This window comes from Lissotriton helveticus, chromosome 5_1, assembly GCF_964261635.1.
Source record: "Lissotriton helveticus chromosome 5_1, aLisHel1.1, whole genome shotgun sequence".
In the NCBI taxonomy this organism is placed as follows: Eukaryota; Metazoa; Chordata; class Amphibia; order Caudata; family Salamandridae; genus Lissotriton; species Lissotriton helveticus.
The window spans coordinates 105,478,017-105,496,772 of NC_136065.1; the positions used below are offsets into that span (position 1 = coordinate 105,478,017).

The following is an 18,756-nucleotide window of genomic DNA, read 5'->3' on the forward strand; positions in this document are numbered from 1 at the left end:
GCAGGCCATATCATCATGGATTCCAACCCATCTACCCATTTTTCTGAAATGTCTAGGCTGGGTGGTTTCCCAAAGATCTGGCAAACCCCAAACCCAAATACTGCAGCTACCCACATCCCTAAAAATCATTGCATTTCAAAACAAAAATCTTCACACTTCCACTGTCCAATTTTGTGTCTTTTGTTCTCCTAGGGGATGAGCCTACCCACACAAGCAAAGCAAGGTACAATTTTTACCAGAAGCCTGGGAATACTGCATCATAGGGCTTTTGTCAATCCATGCAAATTCTGAAAGTTTCCTAAAAGAAATGTGATGAAATGCTGTATTTTTAGCCGAAGTCTGACGTTTGTAGGGCATGCTGGGTAAGAAAATATATTGGTATTCATGCAAGCCACTTAATCCTCAGGATGTCCAGTTCTCAGAAATGTCTGGGGCTGGCAAATTTACAAGGGGGCTGGCTGAATCCAGGCCCAAACACAGCAGCTAACCACAAGACAATGATTGTATTTCAAAGCAAAACTCTTGACAATTCCACTATGCGTTTCGGGCATTTCCAGTCCTGCCCAATAGACAGTGTTTTCATTAGAAGTATGGGAACACAGAACGGTACAATATTTGTTATGTATTTAATTTCTCTATATTTTTATCTACCAATGTTAGGCTTTTGTGAAGCTCCCACATTTAAGAAAAAAAACACGCCCGAGAATCACCCTATGTCGTTAATAGTTCCCAATTTAGAAGTGTACAAATAACACTCATTACTAAACTCATTCTCAGGTACAATACCCTTCATTACAGTTTCTGAAATTATGCATGGACGAAGCAAAATTAAAAATCACTATACGCTGCAGCTCATTCGAAGGCTCTGAGTATCACATGCCTTTGAACGACCAACAAATACCATATGTCTCCGGGAATGGAATAGTCTGATGTATTTAGTAATTATATTTTTGAATACAGGCCATAAGAGGAAACACAGACACATATATTGCTTGTTTTTAGGTCTCGACCTAAAGCATTGCTTTAGCAATGCTGGTTTGTCGAGATTCTAGTAAGCGGTCCGAAAACTCTACCAAAACTGCGGATTAGCCATAGTTCATGTGAGACAGGTGCGTGCACAAACCAGCCACCTCACAAACCACCATTTGTCTGTGCCTCGCATCAGACTTCAAAGCTGCTGCTCCCCCGCTCCCCCCATCATACTTCAAAGGCTGCCGCTCCCCTTTGAAACAGTCCACCCCCCGCCCCCCTCCCCAGCACTACCTAAAGTCGCCATAAGTTCTGCCCCCTCCTCAAAGTTTCCTTATCTCTGCCCCCCATTCTCCCCCGCTCGGTTTCCCCCTCCCCTCCTGCATAAGATTTTGAGCTTACACCTCAAATACATATTTTAGCTGGAAACTTCCAAGCAAGTGACAGGGGCATAATGTGAAACAGAACACATTGCAGTAATAGAAATCATCAGTTGCCATGACAACTTGCTCAGAAAGCGGCTTGCATTCAGTCACGTGACCAGGAGGAAGCGTTCAGCAATACCACTACATCACTCAGGGGCACCACCACGTCACTCGGGGACACCACCACGTCACTCGGGGACACCACCACGTCACTCGGGGACACCACCACGTCACTCGGGAGCACCACCAGGTCCCTCGGGAGCACCACCACGTCACTCTAGGACACCACCACCACCACATCACTCTGGGACACCACCACCACATCACTCTGGGACACCACCACCACATCACTCTGGGACACCACCACCACATCACTCTGGGACACCACCACCACATCACTCTGGGACACCACCACCACATCACTCTGGGACACCACCACCACATCACTCTGGGACACCACCACCACATCACTCTGGGACACCACCACCACATCACTCTGGGACACCACCACCACATCACTCTGGGACACCACCACCACATCACTCTGGGACACCACATCATCACTCTGGGACACCACATCATCACTCTGGGACACCACATCATCACTCTGGGACACCACATCATCACTCTGGGACACCACCACATCACTCTGGGACACCACCACATCACTCTGGGACACCACATCATCACTCTGGGACACCACATCATCACTCTGGGACACCACATCATCACTCAGCCCAACCACATCATCACTCAGCCCCACAACAGCACTGTCCTTGCATGCTACCAATAAGCATTGCCATAGCCAATAGGACTCGCATTAGGAAAGTGTAAGCTAGTGGCTTTGTGAATAACAATGCTATTAATTTTTATATTTTCAAAGCCAACACATTTAAAAAATATTGTCATTTACAATACCAATAGCTCACACTTTCCTAATGCGAGACCTAGTGCATTGCAAATGCTGGTTTTACTTGCTTTCAGTATGTTCATTTTTTTTAATTTAACAAATAGTTTGTTTGGGAAACCTTTGCACACATCTATATTAATGACTCCTAACTGAATTGAGAATACGTTCTAGCTTTCAGAATTGTGTAACTTTTCTGGTTCACACCTCTTTCCCCCAACTGAACAAAAAAATAGAAAATACTTCGCATTGCTAAGTATACTGAAAACCTCTAATTAATGAATTATTTTTATTTCAAATCTGTCAGTATCTGAAGGCTGAGAGGAGGGCCATCTCAGCACAACAAACCTTTCATTGATGCCAATTTTAAAAGGGGGAAAAAAAAAACTTTCTTGCATAGCATTTTCATTACTCCAATTTTTTTTCTACATTTTGGCTATTTTCACAGGCCAACATGAGAAAACTACAAACTCGAGATACCAGGACACAACATGTGGAGGAAAAAGAGGACGGTAATCTGGTCTGTATATCCTTTTGGCGTGAGGGATTATGAAGGTTTAAATACGAACCGCCCAAAATATCGGAGTACTCAGGGGTTTAAAGGCCACTCAGAAAACAAATTTAATATCCTTGCTAAAACTCGGGTAGCAAAGTCCACTCCCATCTCTGAAAGAGGTGAGGATTAAACCAATAGCTTCAATCTCTGTGCTCTCACCAAAAAGTCCATCGATTTGTTGTTTCTGAGCAAATATCAACATTAATATTTTCATAACACATTTTGTCACGTACAGTATTTTAGAAAAATATATGCGGTTACATTATACAATAATACTAATTTCCTCATTGCATAGATCTTGTCACTTAAAAACTGTGAAAGGAGAAACAGGAGTCCAAATGGTGAATTGTAGACTGCAAATGAAATGCATAGCTTTACAGTGCCCAGATGGAAAGATGTTAAATCTCACAACCATATCTGAATGTACATGGTCAAAGCCCGGATTACAATTTTTCTATATCTTTACCTATGCAATTATTCATAAACTGCTACAAGGCAAGAGTTGGATTGAATTCTGTTTCAAGTATATTGAGATTATCTGGCAGGCTATCTGGAGCAGAGGCGTTTTCACACATTACATTCTGGCTTTACCACTTGACCAAACATGATGCATGCAAATTGTTATCTCCATGTGCCTTAAATTATCATCAATGTTTAATGATATGGAAAAAAATGCAATTATATAATGGGTATGAGTAATCGTAAATTACATGTTCCACACTGGTTTCTCTATTACTGGATTCACCGGTCCCTCCTGCCTCACATAACCTCCACACCCACACGTGGAGAGCACCTTATGTTCGAGATGCTCCTGCTGCAATAAATATGCTCTCTATAAAGCGCTCTGTTGCTTCTTGGCCAAATAATAGTAGTTCCTTTAACAAACGGTGTGCCGCCCCTTACAGAAACGGACTGAAGTTTCTAAACGTTTGTGGCTGCCAAGTAAGAGGTGTAATAAGAAAAACTACTAATGTAAAATATACAACCAGAGGCAGTTTAAGACATATGCAGAGCATAAACTGGATTTCTGTTCATAAACTTAATTTTCTATTCCCAAGCGCATCACATTTTTAGGATATTTGGAAATGCAATGGATGGAAAACTGTCCAGTATTTACAAAAACGTGGTGTTTCTTGAAAAATAAGGGACGACCTACACTGCACTGTAATCAAGAGAGAGAGAGTTCCCAAGTCAAGGCTGCCATGTGCTGCTCTGTGAGAAATATATGCTTTTTTATTGATGTCTCCAAAGTTTAAAGTCCCTTTTTGTAGCCGACACCAGTAAATTAACTGATTATGGAAGCGATTTAGTAGGCGGCCCATCTGAACTTAAGTTCACCGTGTATTGGAGAATCACTTTAGACTGGAAGGAGGGGAGGCTTACCTTTTCGTGCCACTGCAGTAGAATTGCACTGCTGTTTTCTGTTGGTTTTTCAAACCCTTTGTAGATGTACTTCATTAATAAGTCAATACCGTTCCTGTCTAACGTCTGTACGGCTTGTTCTATTTCACTATTTTTGAAGGCTGTGAGGACTTGCAGGACGACTGCCTGGGCATGCTCCTGGGAAAAACAAAGTGAAGAAAAATATAAGAAACAAGCGAGTACAATTCTACTCTTTGGTTGCACATATTAGGATTGTCATTCACAGAAAACAACACTTAGAGAAGAAAAGGTGATCAAGCTGGCTTGCGCTGAAAAGGAGTTGGAGGTGCTATGAGCTCTTGATCAAGACAAAACTGTGCGCTTCACGACACTTGCAAAGCTCTGGACTGGGAACGCACCTTCTAAACTTAAGCATCTAGGATTGGGACTCCATCACAATGATGAAAGGAAGGTTCTCTTCAAAACCCAACATCACTATGATTAAGGCTACTTGGAAGACAGCGTTATCTTCATTTATTAACCTTCCATGCAGAGGGTTTACGGTGAAGAATAAAACCAGCCAGTTTACATAAAATGCAGTGAACACTGGACCCCGTTCAGGACTACTGTGCTCAACTCATGAGCCGGGAAACCAAACATTACAGCAGGGATACTCCTTTGTGGTCGATATGCACTTTGATGGGGATTTGTTCACAGGAATGAACAGATTTAATTCACTTTGCAGTGTGACCTGTAGTTGATGACTCTACCCTGCCCCTGAAAACCCAAGAGAGGCGACAATAAGTACAAAGATCAGTTTATCCCATGAGATCACCAGATCCCTCAGATCTTTGGACTATCCAACTGCATCTTAGGAATGGCACATAACTTTCCTGCATCTTTAAATACAAACCAAACCACACACACACACACACTCTTGTAACCTGGTCAAGGCAAATTAGGAAGGGAAAGGTTGAGTTACCCAGCTCGAATCTATGGATAAAGATTAGTGTTCCACTGCTATAAGTATTAAACTTCTGTCAGATCTAACGTCACAGTAAAAGCTGTATTTCCTTGGAGTGGTGGAAGCCTGATTCAAGAGCTAAAAGTGTTGTCTTTTGTAGGACATGGCCCACCGTCTAGAACATGACATCTTTGATAACTTCACTAATGACAACTGAAATATCATTGCTGACAACACTGTGCATGGCAGGGGAACGAGTTATACTCTCTAGTCAACTATAGCTGGTGAACCTCAGTGCCTTTTTAGTTTAAAATGTTATTTTTAACTGATATTTCCACCTTTAACGTCACTTTAACCTTTATTTTTTTCAGTGAATACACACGGTAAAGTAAACATGGGTTACAGTAACGTAATAAATAGGTGTTGAAATGGGATACGAACTAATGCTTAACCCCTTCCACGCTCATGACGAGCTGGGCTCGTCACGAGGTAGCCTCCTCGCATGCTCATGACGAGCCCAGCTCGTCACGTAATATGCGTTTTAAAAAATCTCAGCGTGCGAGCGGAATTCCGCCCGCACGCATGCGGTTAAAAAACGGAAAACACTGAAATTCACAAGTTTTAGTTTAGTGAACTAACTAACTTGTGCCCCATCATGCACCACTTGAGAGGGAGGGTGTGTGTGTGTGGACGTGTGTGTAGGCCATGGCATTCAAAATAAATGTGACTCAATAACTCATGTTGTTTAGCACCACTGTAGTAATAAACACACATTCATTATTACAGTACAAAGGCCACAGTAGCATGACATTAGCATAAGAAAATCATTGTCCGCTGCCTCACAGATTACATGTTACTTTACACATGCACTCAAGGTTTTACCTTCTGTTAAAACAAATACATATAAAAAAAATGCCATGGCATAAACCACACATTCAAAAGCACATAGCTATTTTTTACAATTGTTGGGGGAGGGAGGGGCATCATGATCCCTGCCCATACTCAACAATGGTAATAAGGAGCATATTTTACTCTGCATATGCATACATACCATATGCTTGCCGGTTTTCCCCTGAGGTTTTTTGATGTTTTTGTTTTCCTCATTTCCCCCAATTTTTCTTACACAATTTAATCAGGTCACCAATGGACAGTGGGTGTGATGTCCAGTACACTCTGAATGCTGCCCCTTGAGGTGGAAGTGAGCAATGCCTTAATGGCGAGACAAACCACCCACAGCATGGGTTCATGTACAAGTGCTGGTCCAACATTGGCCAGAGGCCTGTGCAATCATCTCACCCAGATAAGCACCACAGTGCAGCAAAAAGGCATTCATGGCACAGTACTCTGAGTTTGCGTAGGGTTGAAGGGATGACCAACCTGTGCAGATTCAGATGAACAGAGTGTGAGATCTGCACCAGTCATGAGACTCCCCCACCGATGGTAGAGCCACTGTCACGGCTGACACCACAGAAGGTCTCATCCGCAATCAGGCACCAACAGGAAACTTTAGGCCAAGCGGATGGAAGACCAGCGTGACATAGTAGAGTCTGAAATCCTGGAATCATCTCCCAAATATATGCAATCCCCCAAGAAGGGAAAAAAGTGCTATTCTCTGCAAGGAAGAGAGTTGACACTTTTGGGTGTTGGTGGTAATGCCGACGTTGTCACAGACAGTCGTTGTCCCCTGAAGGTGATACACCACCAGTGCCAGAGACTCCACCGTCTGTGGCCTGTAGTCAAAGTACACACGTACATGGCTGCTGACCATCACAGTGACACTGCCAACAAGTTTCTGAAAGATATTGGCTCAGTCTTCAGCCCAAATAGTAGAATTGTGAAACGAGTTCAGGGATCCCACCATGAACTTCAGCTAACGTCTCCGTGGGTGGGAAGAATTGGAAGATGGAAATAGGCAATCAGAAGATCCATTGACAACATCCAGTGGATACCTGCATTTAAGGACAGCAGGGACTGCACCTTGCACCTGTACTGTTGACTGAACACGTATAAAAGGCAAAGAGCAATGTTTAGATTTCCATCCTTCTTATGGACAAAGAAGAGGCGGCAATAGAAAAGTGTACACCATCTTCTAAAGGAAGCACCTCTATTGAGCCCTTGGTCAACGTGACAAGAGTGGCGTGCCTCCAAAACTGAGGGTTGCTACAGAAAACATGTCCTAGTGAAAGACGATTGTTCCTGAGAAAGGGGGCAGTAATCTTAGACCGTAGATGAATGACAATTTGTTGTGATCACCAACTTATAGATGGAAAGAAATGGGCAATCATCCCCCCACTGGATGAGGGCCTAATGGGAGGGTGGGGGGTTGGGATGTAAAGTCAAGGTGTTTTTCAAGAAGCAAAGCCAGCTGTGGATGGTGGAGAGGGCATACGCCCCTGTTGGCTTTGTATCATAAATGCCTTGAAATAACCTAAGTAACTTTTGTGGTCTCATGACTTTTGATGATAGGTACTCACCCAAACTCATATTTGCCTCTTGTCCTGGGCATTACAGGTCACCAATGGCTCAGCCATTGCTTCCCAGGATGTCATCCACAGTGTGAGACAGGAGTGTTGCCACCCAGGATTGTGGCTGTCATGTGTATTGCCAAGATGTTACCCCGGATAGAGAGGATTCTAAATTATTTAAAAAAACACTAAACACTGTACTTTGCATAACTGTATTTTCCTGCGTTTCTAAACTAGGTTCAAATTAGGCCTAATGTTTAACTTTAATTCTAAAACAGCAATGATGTGTGTTTTCATGGCTCTGCTATCACACATAGTAAAATGTGCACTTGTATATCAACAGGCTGTTCATGAAGATTTCCGGTGGAAGCTTTCCTTTCTCTGCAACAAATTCAAGAACCTTAAGCTGGAGCCACTCTAAGGCTATTCATCAAAGAAGACGGTCACTGTTTTGTTACTAGATTTGTACTGAGATATCCGATGAAAAAGGGGGTTGTATTAATATTCACTTTGTGGATGCAGTTGGATAATGCGTCATTATTTTTGACAATTTCACTGTGTATTTTGTCATACAAGGGCTCCTTCTGAGAGGCGAGACAAGTTTGGTTTGCCCACTCTTAGAGACCGGACTCTTGTTAGTCTGTCTCTTACTTTGGAATTCGAATATTTTTGCTCTGGGATTCAACTTCATGTCAGACTCTCTACCGCTTCTGATTAAGCCTTATGATAATTTCCTATATTGATTTCCATGAATTTCACTGTTATTTTTGCCTTCTGTACTGCACTTTTAAAGCCTATTTAATAAACCTCCATGGTTTCTAGCTTTCCCTGATCTTGTGCCTTCATGAATCTCATGACTTATTTAATACTGCCTACTTTCTAATGATTTTAATTCGGTGAGGGGCACATTACCTCATCGATTCTTGAGGATAACACCGCTCTGATCTTGTGGAGACGCTTAATCTATTATCTATCAGCTTACCAAAGAAAGCATGTTAATGTTATGTTAATGACAATTATAGAGCGCAACTGCTACCCAAAGGTGTCCTGGCACTGTGTAAAGGTCCTACTGAAGCCTAAAGACAAAGGGATAGGCTGGTGTTCTACAGTGAAGAGCCAAGTTTAAGGCCTTCCTGAAGGCCAGTAGGTTTGTCATACATCTTAAGTGGTAAGGCAGACTGTTCCATGCCTTGGCCACACAGACCACAAAGCCCCTGCCACCCAAACTGGCTTTTTTACCAGAAGGCACTGTCGCCAATTTTACTTCTGAAGAGCGAAGTGATCTTTTTGGTACATACCACTGAAATTGCTGTTTTAGATGGTTGGGACCAGTGCCTTGAAGGGCTTTGTAAACAATGCGCAGAGATTTAAACTGTACACGCTTCCTAAAAGGATGCCAGGGAAGCCTTCTGATCTGCGCGGAGACTGATGCATACTTTGGTATGCCGGTGACCAATCTGGCAGCGGCATTCGGCAGAAGTTGAAGTCTGTACATAAACCTTTCCTGGATATTAATGTAAAGGCTATTACAGTAGTCCAGCCTTGACATGGTTAAAGCAGTAATAAATGTTTGCTGACTGTCTTTTGGCAAGACCGGCATAATTTTCTTCCAAGATCTGGGAATGAATGATGTGGTTGAGGCTACCGCATTCACTAGATCCACAAAATTGAGTTTATCTATCCAGACTCCAAGATTTTGTACCTTGCTGATGAGAGTTGGAAGAGGACCTAACGTATCCAGCCACCAAGCAGGGGTCCAGAAGTTGGGGTCATTCCCAAACAGCACATCCTCCGTCTTACCGGAGTTGAGTTTGAGACAATTTTGGCCCATCCAGTTTCACCACCCCCTCCCTGCCATTCACCAGCCCAGTCAATCCTGTCTCCCTTCGACAGCCCAAACTCCGTGACCTTTTGCCCCATCTGAGTGGTAGGCTACAGAGGGAATAAAGTGTCCTGGGATTCGAGAATCTACTGCAGGATTCAATGATCCCAGAGTCTATAAAAGCAACATCCAAGGCATGGCCTGTTGAAGAGAGGTAGCCTCTGGTTGGGCTCAGCTCTTCACCTGCGAATCTGGCTATCTTCTGGCAATTATCTTCAATTCAGATGTCAAGAACAACTTACAAAATGTTTTCTGTTTGGGGCATATTCTAAAATTTGATTGTAGCATCATCGCGAAGACTTTCCTTACATCCTTGGAATTACTCTACCTCTCTTAGCATGGTCTTCAAAGGCCTCAGAGGAGGAGGCTGGTGGGTTCCACATCGTTACCACAGCAACATTCATATGTACAGGTTAGTGACGACTCAAGTGACACATGCAGCGTTGGGGGAGGCTGAGCGGGCCGTCTGCTGGCACTGTACTTCCCTGGAGTAGCCACAGACCTTCTACATTAGTGGTGGAATTGCTCTACTGGGAAGGCTAAACTCAGCTCTACAGTTTTGTTTTTTTTGTAAAATTTTACTACAGTTTTTTTTTTTTAAAGCATTACAGAGAGGCATCTGCCATCTCTCACCATCGAAGGGAATGTTAATGAGTGTGGCTTGGAAGTACCTGAAGAAGCCATTGGAATGCATCCAAGCTTGCAATTTTAGCATTACAGGTGAGCCCAAGCATCAAGCAAAGATGTCCCAAAAAAAGGGTCTATGCTGCCCTTCAAGATCTCATTGGATGCATCCTTTCAGACACTCACCAAGTCTGATAGAGCTTTTTCATGTGGTCTGGCAAACAGATCACCATCATGTTCGTTAATACTGACGGGGCATGTTCATATCAGCTCAGGAGACCGTAGTAGTACAGAGGTCCAGACTGTTAGAAGCAAAGACTTTCAAGGGCACATTCATTTCTTTAACTCTAAAAGGGGGCACTATGGGGAAGGCATTCGGATTTTGCTTTTGCGGATGACGTTTGGACCAACAGAGTTTATGGTGAGAGTATGAAAAGTATTGTATTGGGAGGGTTACCAGGAGCAAGTCAATGGGTTACCCGGAGCAGGTCAATGCCATCTCGGTCTTTGTCCCGCTGTGCCAGAAAAGGGTTTCTCTCAAGCAGCTATGGCAGGATCATAGAATGGAAGCAAGGGCATAGTCATGGAGGAGGCTTGCAACATTCCAGTCAAAATGTTAGATTTTGCCTCGGCAGACAGTATGGTCAATTCCAAGCCTTTAGTTGCGGTCCGAACCAGTCTTAAAGAAGGAAACCTCTTCTTGGATAGGCCTCAATGGCTACGAGATTTCTCCTTCTTATGAAGTGTCAAGGCCACATAAAATTTGTAGACAACATCAATATTATAGTGGGCTATCACCATATTCTACACAACTGTATTTTGGAGAGTCTTGCAATTGCAGCTGAACAACTCCACCATCTACACGCATCTCGGAGCCCTGGGAAAGTGCTCTGTCAAAGAGACATCAGTAGAATTCGGCTTAACTGGCTCCTGCAGAGGAATCATTTCCTCACACAAAGGCTTTGTGAGTGGCACGGACTTCGGCTCCTTTGTTCTGTGAATGCATCAGCGCTGATGGATGTTCCAACCGAACGGGGAATGGCAGCCATCGACTTCTTTTTGGGTCAAAGCCAGTGAATGTGCAGCATCAAAAGCTGTAGGTGTCTGAGCCAGCGGAGTAACCAAGCCGCAAGAATGTGCTCCAATCCTGAGGGGCAGCACAGAGTACCGGAACAGTCCTGATCAAGTCCAGAGTAGGTAGCCGAAACACCTCAATCTGTACGGCGTCACAGGACTGACCCAGAAACTCTAATGCCATCTTTCAAAAAGTTGGGCTCATGTCTGACAACGATAAGGAGTCCAGCGTCCAAAGCAGAGTGGAGACTCAACAGTCCCAGGGCGGAACAGTTTCCTTGTGGAAGAGGCCTTCTCCGTTCTATGGTGATCTTTCTGCCTTTCATTGTGGGAAGATCTTTTAGGAGATAGTTTCCTGGCAGGTGATGTACTTCGAAGCGAGAGAGTATTTTGTTAGCTCCCCAAGTGCCTTAGGAGGAGATATTGGTCCGTGTAGCTGTGGACGTGCTGAGGAATTTTATTGGTGAACACAGATCAGTCTCCTGGCAAGGACGATGAAGTGCAGAAAAACAGAAACTGACTCCAGTGCACTGACTGATACCTACTCTGGGGTTGCCATATACGGAGGCACGGTCACGACTAAAGCAGCGAGGTGCCACCTGACAGCACTGGAGAGATATTGGTGGGAAACATTTTCTGGACAAGTCAAAATCCTGAAAGGTTCATGAATAATGTGAAGGATCTGCAGGAAGATGTATACATCAAAAAAGACATCACCAAGAAAAACATTAGAAGATACAGTTACTTTAAACAACTACCGCTGTCACATATGGGAACCCCCAAAATGAGTTAAAGCTGTTATGAAAAACTTCATTATCCCACCCATTATTATTTTAAAGTACTTTAGATTACATAATTTGACAGCTAATCTGTGCTCGCATGGTGATGGTTTACAAGAGACAAAACGTATTTATATTTAAGAAAAAAACAAAACTTCATGGCAGTCATATTTGCATGGTAGGCATGCACATTTTGCCTTTATCCATAGGTAAAACAATCTCATGGTATTCAGAAGACAAGCGACGGCCCCTGTATGCCAACTCAACGGGCTTCTCTGAATCTTTTGATAGCGCTTCGTTGTCAAGAATGGGTTATATTAGCACTATATGAGAACTAGCTGGTGATGATGTAGTGTATGCAAAAGACAAGTTGCTGATTTTTCGAATTCTTGGTCATAGTAACAGCCATTACTGGTAAAGCATTTTAAATAGCATATTTCCTTGAAATAACGTCACTCACTTTCTCGTTGCAACACTTCATTTGTCAGAGACAAACCGAAAAGAATGCAGGCTATAAATAGAGGCATTCAGAAGAGGAGGCAGAAAGCACACAGCACACGCACACGTGAATGGAGCACCACATACCTTTGCTGCCGGGTTCTTGGAGTTTACTGGAGAATTCTGTAAGGCGGCGTGAAAGGCTCGCAGCACGTCCCCCGTACATAGGAGCGAGTCAAGGACATCAACAAGAAAAGCACACACTGAATAGTTTGTGTTAGTTGCAAAGCCCCCTCCCCTCTTCTTTCAACAGTTACTTTTTCACATCCAGTGGGAGAGCTGTATAAACAGTGCTCTGCCTTCAGAGCCATGAAGTATATCCCTGCATATGTGCTTCATGAACAAATGTGCTGAGGCTCGAGCTACCAAGACTTCTAAATAGTTACCATCAAACGCAGGGACAACACTTCGTTTTCATTATGGACCCATCAAGAACTGTGCAAAAAAATACACCATGCTGGATTCCTTTAATTCGCACATGCGCAGTTCTACACTGCTCTGACACTACACAAGTGGTCAATGGCAAGTGACGACGTAACAGGGGGAACATTTCTTGTTGTCGTTAAACCAAAGGCAGATGCAGTGGAAAGGACTGCCATGCGCCCCAGCATCTGTTGTAAGAAAGGAAATCAGAATACAGGTTGGTTGCTGCTTCTCGCCACACGCAGAAAGATCTCCATCGGGTACCTAAACATGCAAAGCCATGTGAAAACTGAGATGGATAGAACCAAGCAGGTGGCAGATGACCAACATTTGAAATTGTTTAGAGACAAATAATGACCATAAAGTAAGGCGAAGCTGCAAAACACTAGTGTATAATCAGTGAATAAATTGTGCCTGTGGTTGAGGCTGGTGGGCCGTAGCTGACATCTTAGGGGCCAGGACATATTTTCCATCAACAAACTTTGACCAAGTAACAGTCAAAAAATGACAAAGAGGGAAAATGATAGAAAAACAGTGACAAAGGGAGAAAAAAAGGATAAAAAAATTAGAATAAGTGAAAAAAAGAGGCAGGAAGTGTAGGGTAGCTGAAGAAAGACAGGAGGTAGAATCAAGACTAGGCAGCCTCAGAATCTAGCAAACCCAACATCTGGCAGCTGAGATCCTACCAAAAACGTTGGACTCGTCACATTTATTTTAAAACAAAATTCAGTACTGCACATAATTATTGTGTGTGTGGCTTTCCCAATGTTCCTTCCTTGCTAGTGTGTATATTCCCTTCTCAAAGTCTGCATGGTGAACACAAAGGTTCGACTACCAAGTTATGGGCGACTACCTGGTACTGGGCACCATGTTTTCTAGGCAGTGTTCCGCAGTGACACCCGGTAGCACCAAAAATGATCAAAGCTGGAATTCTATCAGGAATGGTGCAGGCTGCTTCCCGGCACCATAAAAACAGTGTTGGAAGAGCTCAGATAGGTGGCTCCATGTTGGAAGTTTGTCAAACCATGTGCCTTACCAGTAAACTCCTGAGATCTGAGGATTACCATGGAGAAAGTGAACAATATAGATTCACTTTTTTAAAATCTTATGCAGATATTCCCAAACCCTAGTTTGAATGAAGTCTCGAACGGTACTTTAGACATCTGTGCAAGAGCCTTATGAGTTAATTTTGTTTTTAGCATGACAAACTATAATTTCCACAAACACTATGCCTAAAATAAAACCAGTCATCACAAAAATGGCTTGTGGCCAGCAGCTCTTTAGTAGATCTCGACCTTCAGCATTCAGAAAGGGAAACCACTTCTATTTCTCAGGAACAGCTAGGGCCTCAGGGGGTAACTTGCACGCCTGTTTGTCCTTTTCCCCCTAAATTGGGCTACATTGGCAAAGGATAAAAAAAAAAAAAAACACAGACTAAGCCAAAACTAAGGTAGACTGGCTGGAAATGGGCAAGGAATCACGATCTCTCAAAGCCTGGGTAATTCTGCTGTATTAAATCGAGTGGACTTTCTTCTAATAAGGCCTGTGTTTTAGTAGATTGCTGGATAACCCACCAGTCACACATTAGGGATTTAAACGTGATCTTTTTACTAGAATGGTTACCAACGCGGAGGGCAGTCGCACACTGCATGAACAAGACCTGCTCTACGCCTGTTCTCGTACTGCCTGCTCTACAGACGCACTAGCATGGCTGACGCATAAACTCAAATCTAAGTTTAGAAACTCAAGTCTGCAGTGTGATGCAGAAAATAGCCTGCTCTTTGGCTTCTGCGCTTCACAGAGGCCCAGGGCACATTAGTATTGCGGAAACCAGCTATGGTTTAATCCACAGGGCCCATTTTGGAAATAAACAGAGCCACTCTCAGAAGATCATGGTAGAGTCAGAACAGATGATGTGCACCTGGTGCCGACACCAGTATGTACGAGGGAAGGAAAGATTTCTTTTTATGGTCTTGCTAAGCGCAGTGGGTCATGTTTTTACAACCCAAACATACCTTCCTGACAATGTTCTTCTAGAGTGCCCGAAACTGGCAGAGAAGTCCCAGCACACCTTACTGTGACTGAAAACCCTCGCCGCCCTCTCCGCGGTCTGCTGATGTTGAGGTGTCTTGGTGCTACCAAGTGCCAGGCCTCTTTCAGCTTCCTGCTCTCTGCACACAGGCGTCTACAGGCTTTGTACTCTTTGTTTGGGCTGTACATGTGTTATGCCCTTGACAACTCTTGCACGATGCATGCGGTAGAAAGGGCTTTTCTGAAGGTTGTGTTGCATCTCCATACCAAGCACTGCTATTCTTGCTGAAAAGAGTCAGAGGATCAATCTTTAGACATTTCGAGCATTAGGAGGTCAAATGGCACATGGGGATGGCATAAGTATTAGATGCACTGTGGGGTACAAGAAAAAAAAACTAAAGTCGTTCCAATGTTACACTTGGTTCCATATTTAGCATGGTTCGTCATAATCTTAGCCACCTGTAGTGAGTTTTTGCAGCCAAACTCTAGCAAGTCTACAAAAAAATAGGACAAAACTGATACATGGAAAATGGTCTAAACGTCTGAATGGGTAAAGGGATTATGCCAGAGCAAGATACCATGCAATGAAGTCTTGGGTGCCATCTCAAGCCTGACTGCCCAAAGATAGTGTTGCAATGTCATCCCATTTCATTAGCAGCCGAACCATAGCCTTCAGCAAACTACTACAGGGGTCAAAATTGCCCAAGACCATAAAAGAAGGCGACGGCGAAATAAAACTGAATTGCCCAGCTACGCGTTTGATAGGGCTAAGATGGGTATAAGGGTTTTTATATCACATTTCACATCGCTGGGGTGGTCCTCAGTATCCAAGGTTTCAACATGGATATCTTCGGTCTTGTTGGAAGCAGTTACAGCTGACTACGACTACTAAACTTGCCAGAAAATGGGTAATCAATGGGTTTGAGTCGAATTAGACATTGACTCGATTAATTTAAATCCGATGTGCTGCATTTTAAAGGCGTGTATTTATGAACAGGCAAGTCTATTTGGAATTGAACATAAATAGGTCACGCATTCTGGAAGGAAGACTTTTTTGCGTGAAAGGTGTAGAAGTAAGAAAACGTTCATACTATATTTAAAAAAAAGAATTGCGTTCTATTGAATCGAACATGTTATCACGATAAAGATTAAATACAACATCTCTCACTTTAGGCAATCCGGTAACAGCTTGTGGTCCAAGAACTACAGAAGGAATAGAACAAACGAAAAATGACAGCGGTAAGGAAGTCTCGTTCTCTCAAGTGGAGCCTGCACTAATCCACCGAGGTCAGTGAGATGGATGAAAAATAAGTTCAACAAGGGCTTCTTGTTTTGCAATTTATTGCACTACTGCCTCTTGGCAAAGAATTGTCCTTTTCCAAAGAAAGGGTGAAGTAAAAATGGACTCCTGGGGGGATGCAGACAGAACCTTGGCAGAGGGGACACCCTTTGGAACCTAATTCCAACAAATCCTCGAAAGAGGAGCCAAGGGGCTTAGCACTGATGCACGGCACCTGTCATTACTATAGGCTTTCTACAGCATCACATGAAAACTCGTATAAAATCAGTGCAGCACAGAGGAGCTGGTAAACACATCTGATGGGTACCATTTCTTCATGGAAATATTAAATAAACCACGGATATGATCCTAATTAAAAAGCTTGTTAATTGAATCCACGTCTGTGATCACAGTCTGACCTACTGAGACCACATTCCGCGACAGAAAAAAACAGCATTAACGAAGACAAAGCCGTTGTCAGTAAATTACCCTAGTGAATATTTTTCGCATTTACATCCGTTTGCCTTTGACTAGAAATTCTTGTGGAGATGAGAAAGCAAATGCGTTTTATGTGACAAAAGTGCAACATGCGGGTGTCGTGAATAACCAATTTGTAAACAATGTATGTATTTCTGGTTTCTGCGGAGCGGGAAATGCCGACACACTGCAGCCCCCTTGGGGCGCTTTGAGATGAACTGGTCCATCAAGTTTCCTGGAGTATGATGGGGGATGCCATGAACACGTCCCGCACAGCTACTTTGTAAATGCTCGAGAAACCTCATAGAAAGTGGATTCATCTCTCCATGATCTTGGTGGGGTTATTTACAGAGTGAAATAAAGCCAGATCGGGCTTGGCGGCATGGAAGGGATGATTCTTCAAACTTGGTCAAAACATGAAGACCTCTAAACGTCTTGTGTGAGCAAGGCAGGAATTTTAATGGTCGTATCCTGGACAATTAGAGATCTACATCCTAAACGCTAGCAGCGGATTGTGCTCCGGAAAGGTGGTTTAAGCAGAAGATCAAAGGCTGGGAATTACTGTGTAAAGGTAGAAAACTTGATGTAGCACATGGTGCTGACCTCCAGTAACTTATGCACTCACAGTATAAGGTTATAAGGTTGAATGTTGACCTGTCCTTGACCAGCATTTAAAGGCAGCCTTCTCAGCGAGTGTGAAGTGGTAAAAGGGTTAGAGGCCTAATAAGAGTCAGACATCCTCGTTCTATTTTCTGTGAAATTTGGAAGCGCCTTCATATAGCAGACAATTGAGGAGGCATTAGAATAATTCAAAGTGGACATGTCCACCATGAAAATGAAGCCCATTTTTAACCCCTTGCGTGCGGCCGCGATTCTGCGCCTGTGCGGCGTTTTTCGAAGTGGGCGGGTTCATGACGGCCCCCAGCCGTCATCAGCACACGCCCACCGTGCTGCATGACGGACGGGGGGGCGTCATCAGCACGCAAGGGGTTATAGAAGCGGTGCTAAGTGGTAACCCATTGTAGCAGACGTAAATAGAAGACAAAAGATGGTGGCTTCAATTATCGTGAGCACTAACAAAGGAATGCTACTAAGACATCCATGCTGCCTGCCTTCAAAGTGCACATGGGAGAGGCGCAGCATGTCTAGCCAATTGAAAGGAGAGACGATGGATCGACTAGGCACATGAGCAGGATTTAGACTCCAATGCCATTTAAAGAGGTCCAAAAGTAGAGAATACAGTGCTGCTAGGAGACTGCCACCCGGAGCTGTTCAAGATCTCTCCTTTATTTTAAATTTTTTTTTTTTTTTTTAGAGTTCTATATAGCGCACTCTAGACCCGAAGATATCAGGTATCAGAGAGCTTTACATAGCACCAGTTTCGTTACAGGAGGACACATTCATTTTTGTTAAGCACGGGGGGATGAAGTGATTTGCCCAGAATCACAGTATGTTGAGCGTCGTTGCCGAGACTATGTTTCAAGGAGGGGATTTTGAGGAGGCCTCTGCCCCAAACTTCGGCAGTCTTTACTAGCTCAATTATAAACACACTGATCTATGGTATCAAAGACAGCTGATCAGACCCTTAGAAGAAGCTTAATGGCACGGATGAGTTAACATGTCAGCAGCTCTTGGTTATTTTTTAGGTGGTTGCGTTCGGTTTCATGGCGAGGCCTGAACCTGATTGATAGTCATGTTGTAGACCATATATTTCTAGAAGCATAGTGTTAGGGGGTTATCACTGTTACACAGTTGGTAAGATATTGGTATGCAGTTGACAACACTTCAGGTCACTGTTCAGAAATAGATATTGATGGCAGGTTTAAGCTGGAGAGTTTTCCTGTTGGAAAGAAGGAATTTATTTAAATATCGATTAGTGTACGAGAGTAGGGAGGATCAGGATGATGGCCTTTGCAATACAGATGTCGGTTTGGAGCGAGGAAGTAAAGGGACAGAAAGATCTTCGTAATCTCGTCCTGCTACTTCCAATTGCGAAGAATTAGGAAGATCGGTAGATTTCTGACCACGGAAGCCCTGACTT

The 18,756-nt window shown here is 43.5% G+C and overlaps 1 protein-coding gene across 1 annotated transcript in view; it reads right to left on the bottom strand.

The window, feature by feature from the left end:
• ARPC5L (actin related protein 2/3 complex subunit 5 like) overlaps positions 1-18,756 on the bottom strand; it is a 73,619-nt gene that overhangs the window by 12,888 nt on the left and 41,975 nt on the right. Inside the window, exons 2-3 of the mRNA XM_078641828.1 lie at positions 12,593-12,665; positions 4,241-4,417 (exon numbers count right to left, since the gene is read on the bottom strand). Coding sequence (XP_078497954.1) covers positions 4,241-4,417; positions 12,593-12,665 — 250 coding nt within the window. The remainder of the gene's footprint in view (positions 1-4,240; positions 4,418-12,592; positions 12,666-18,756) is intronic.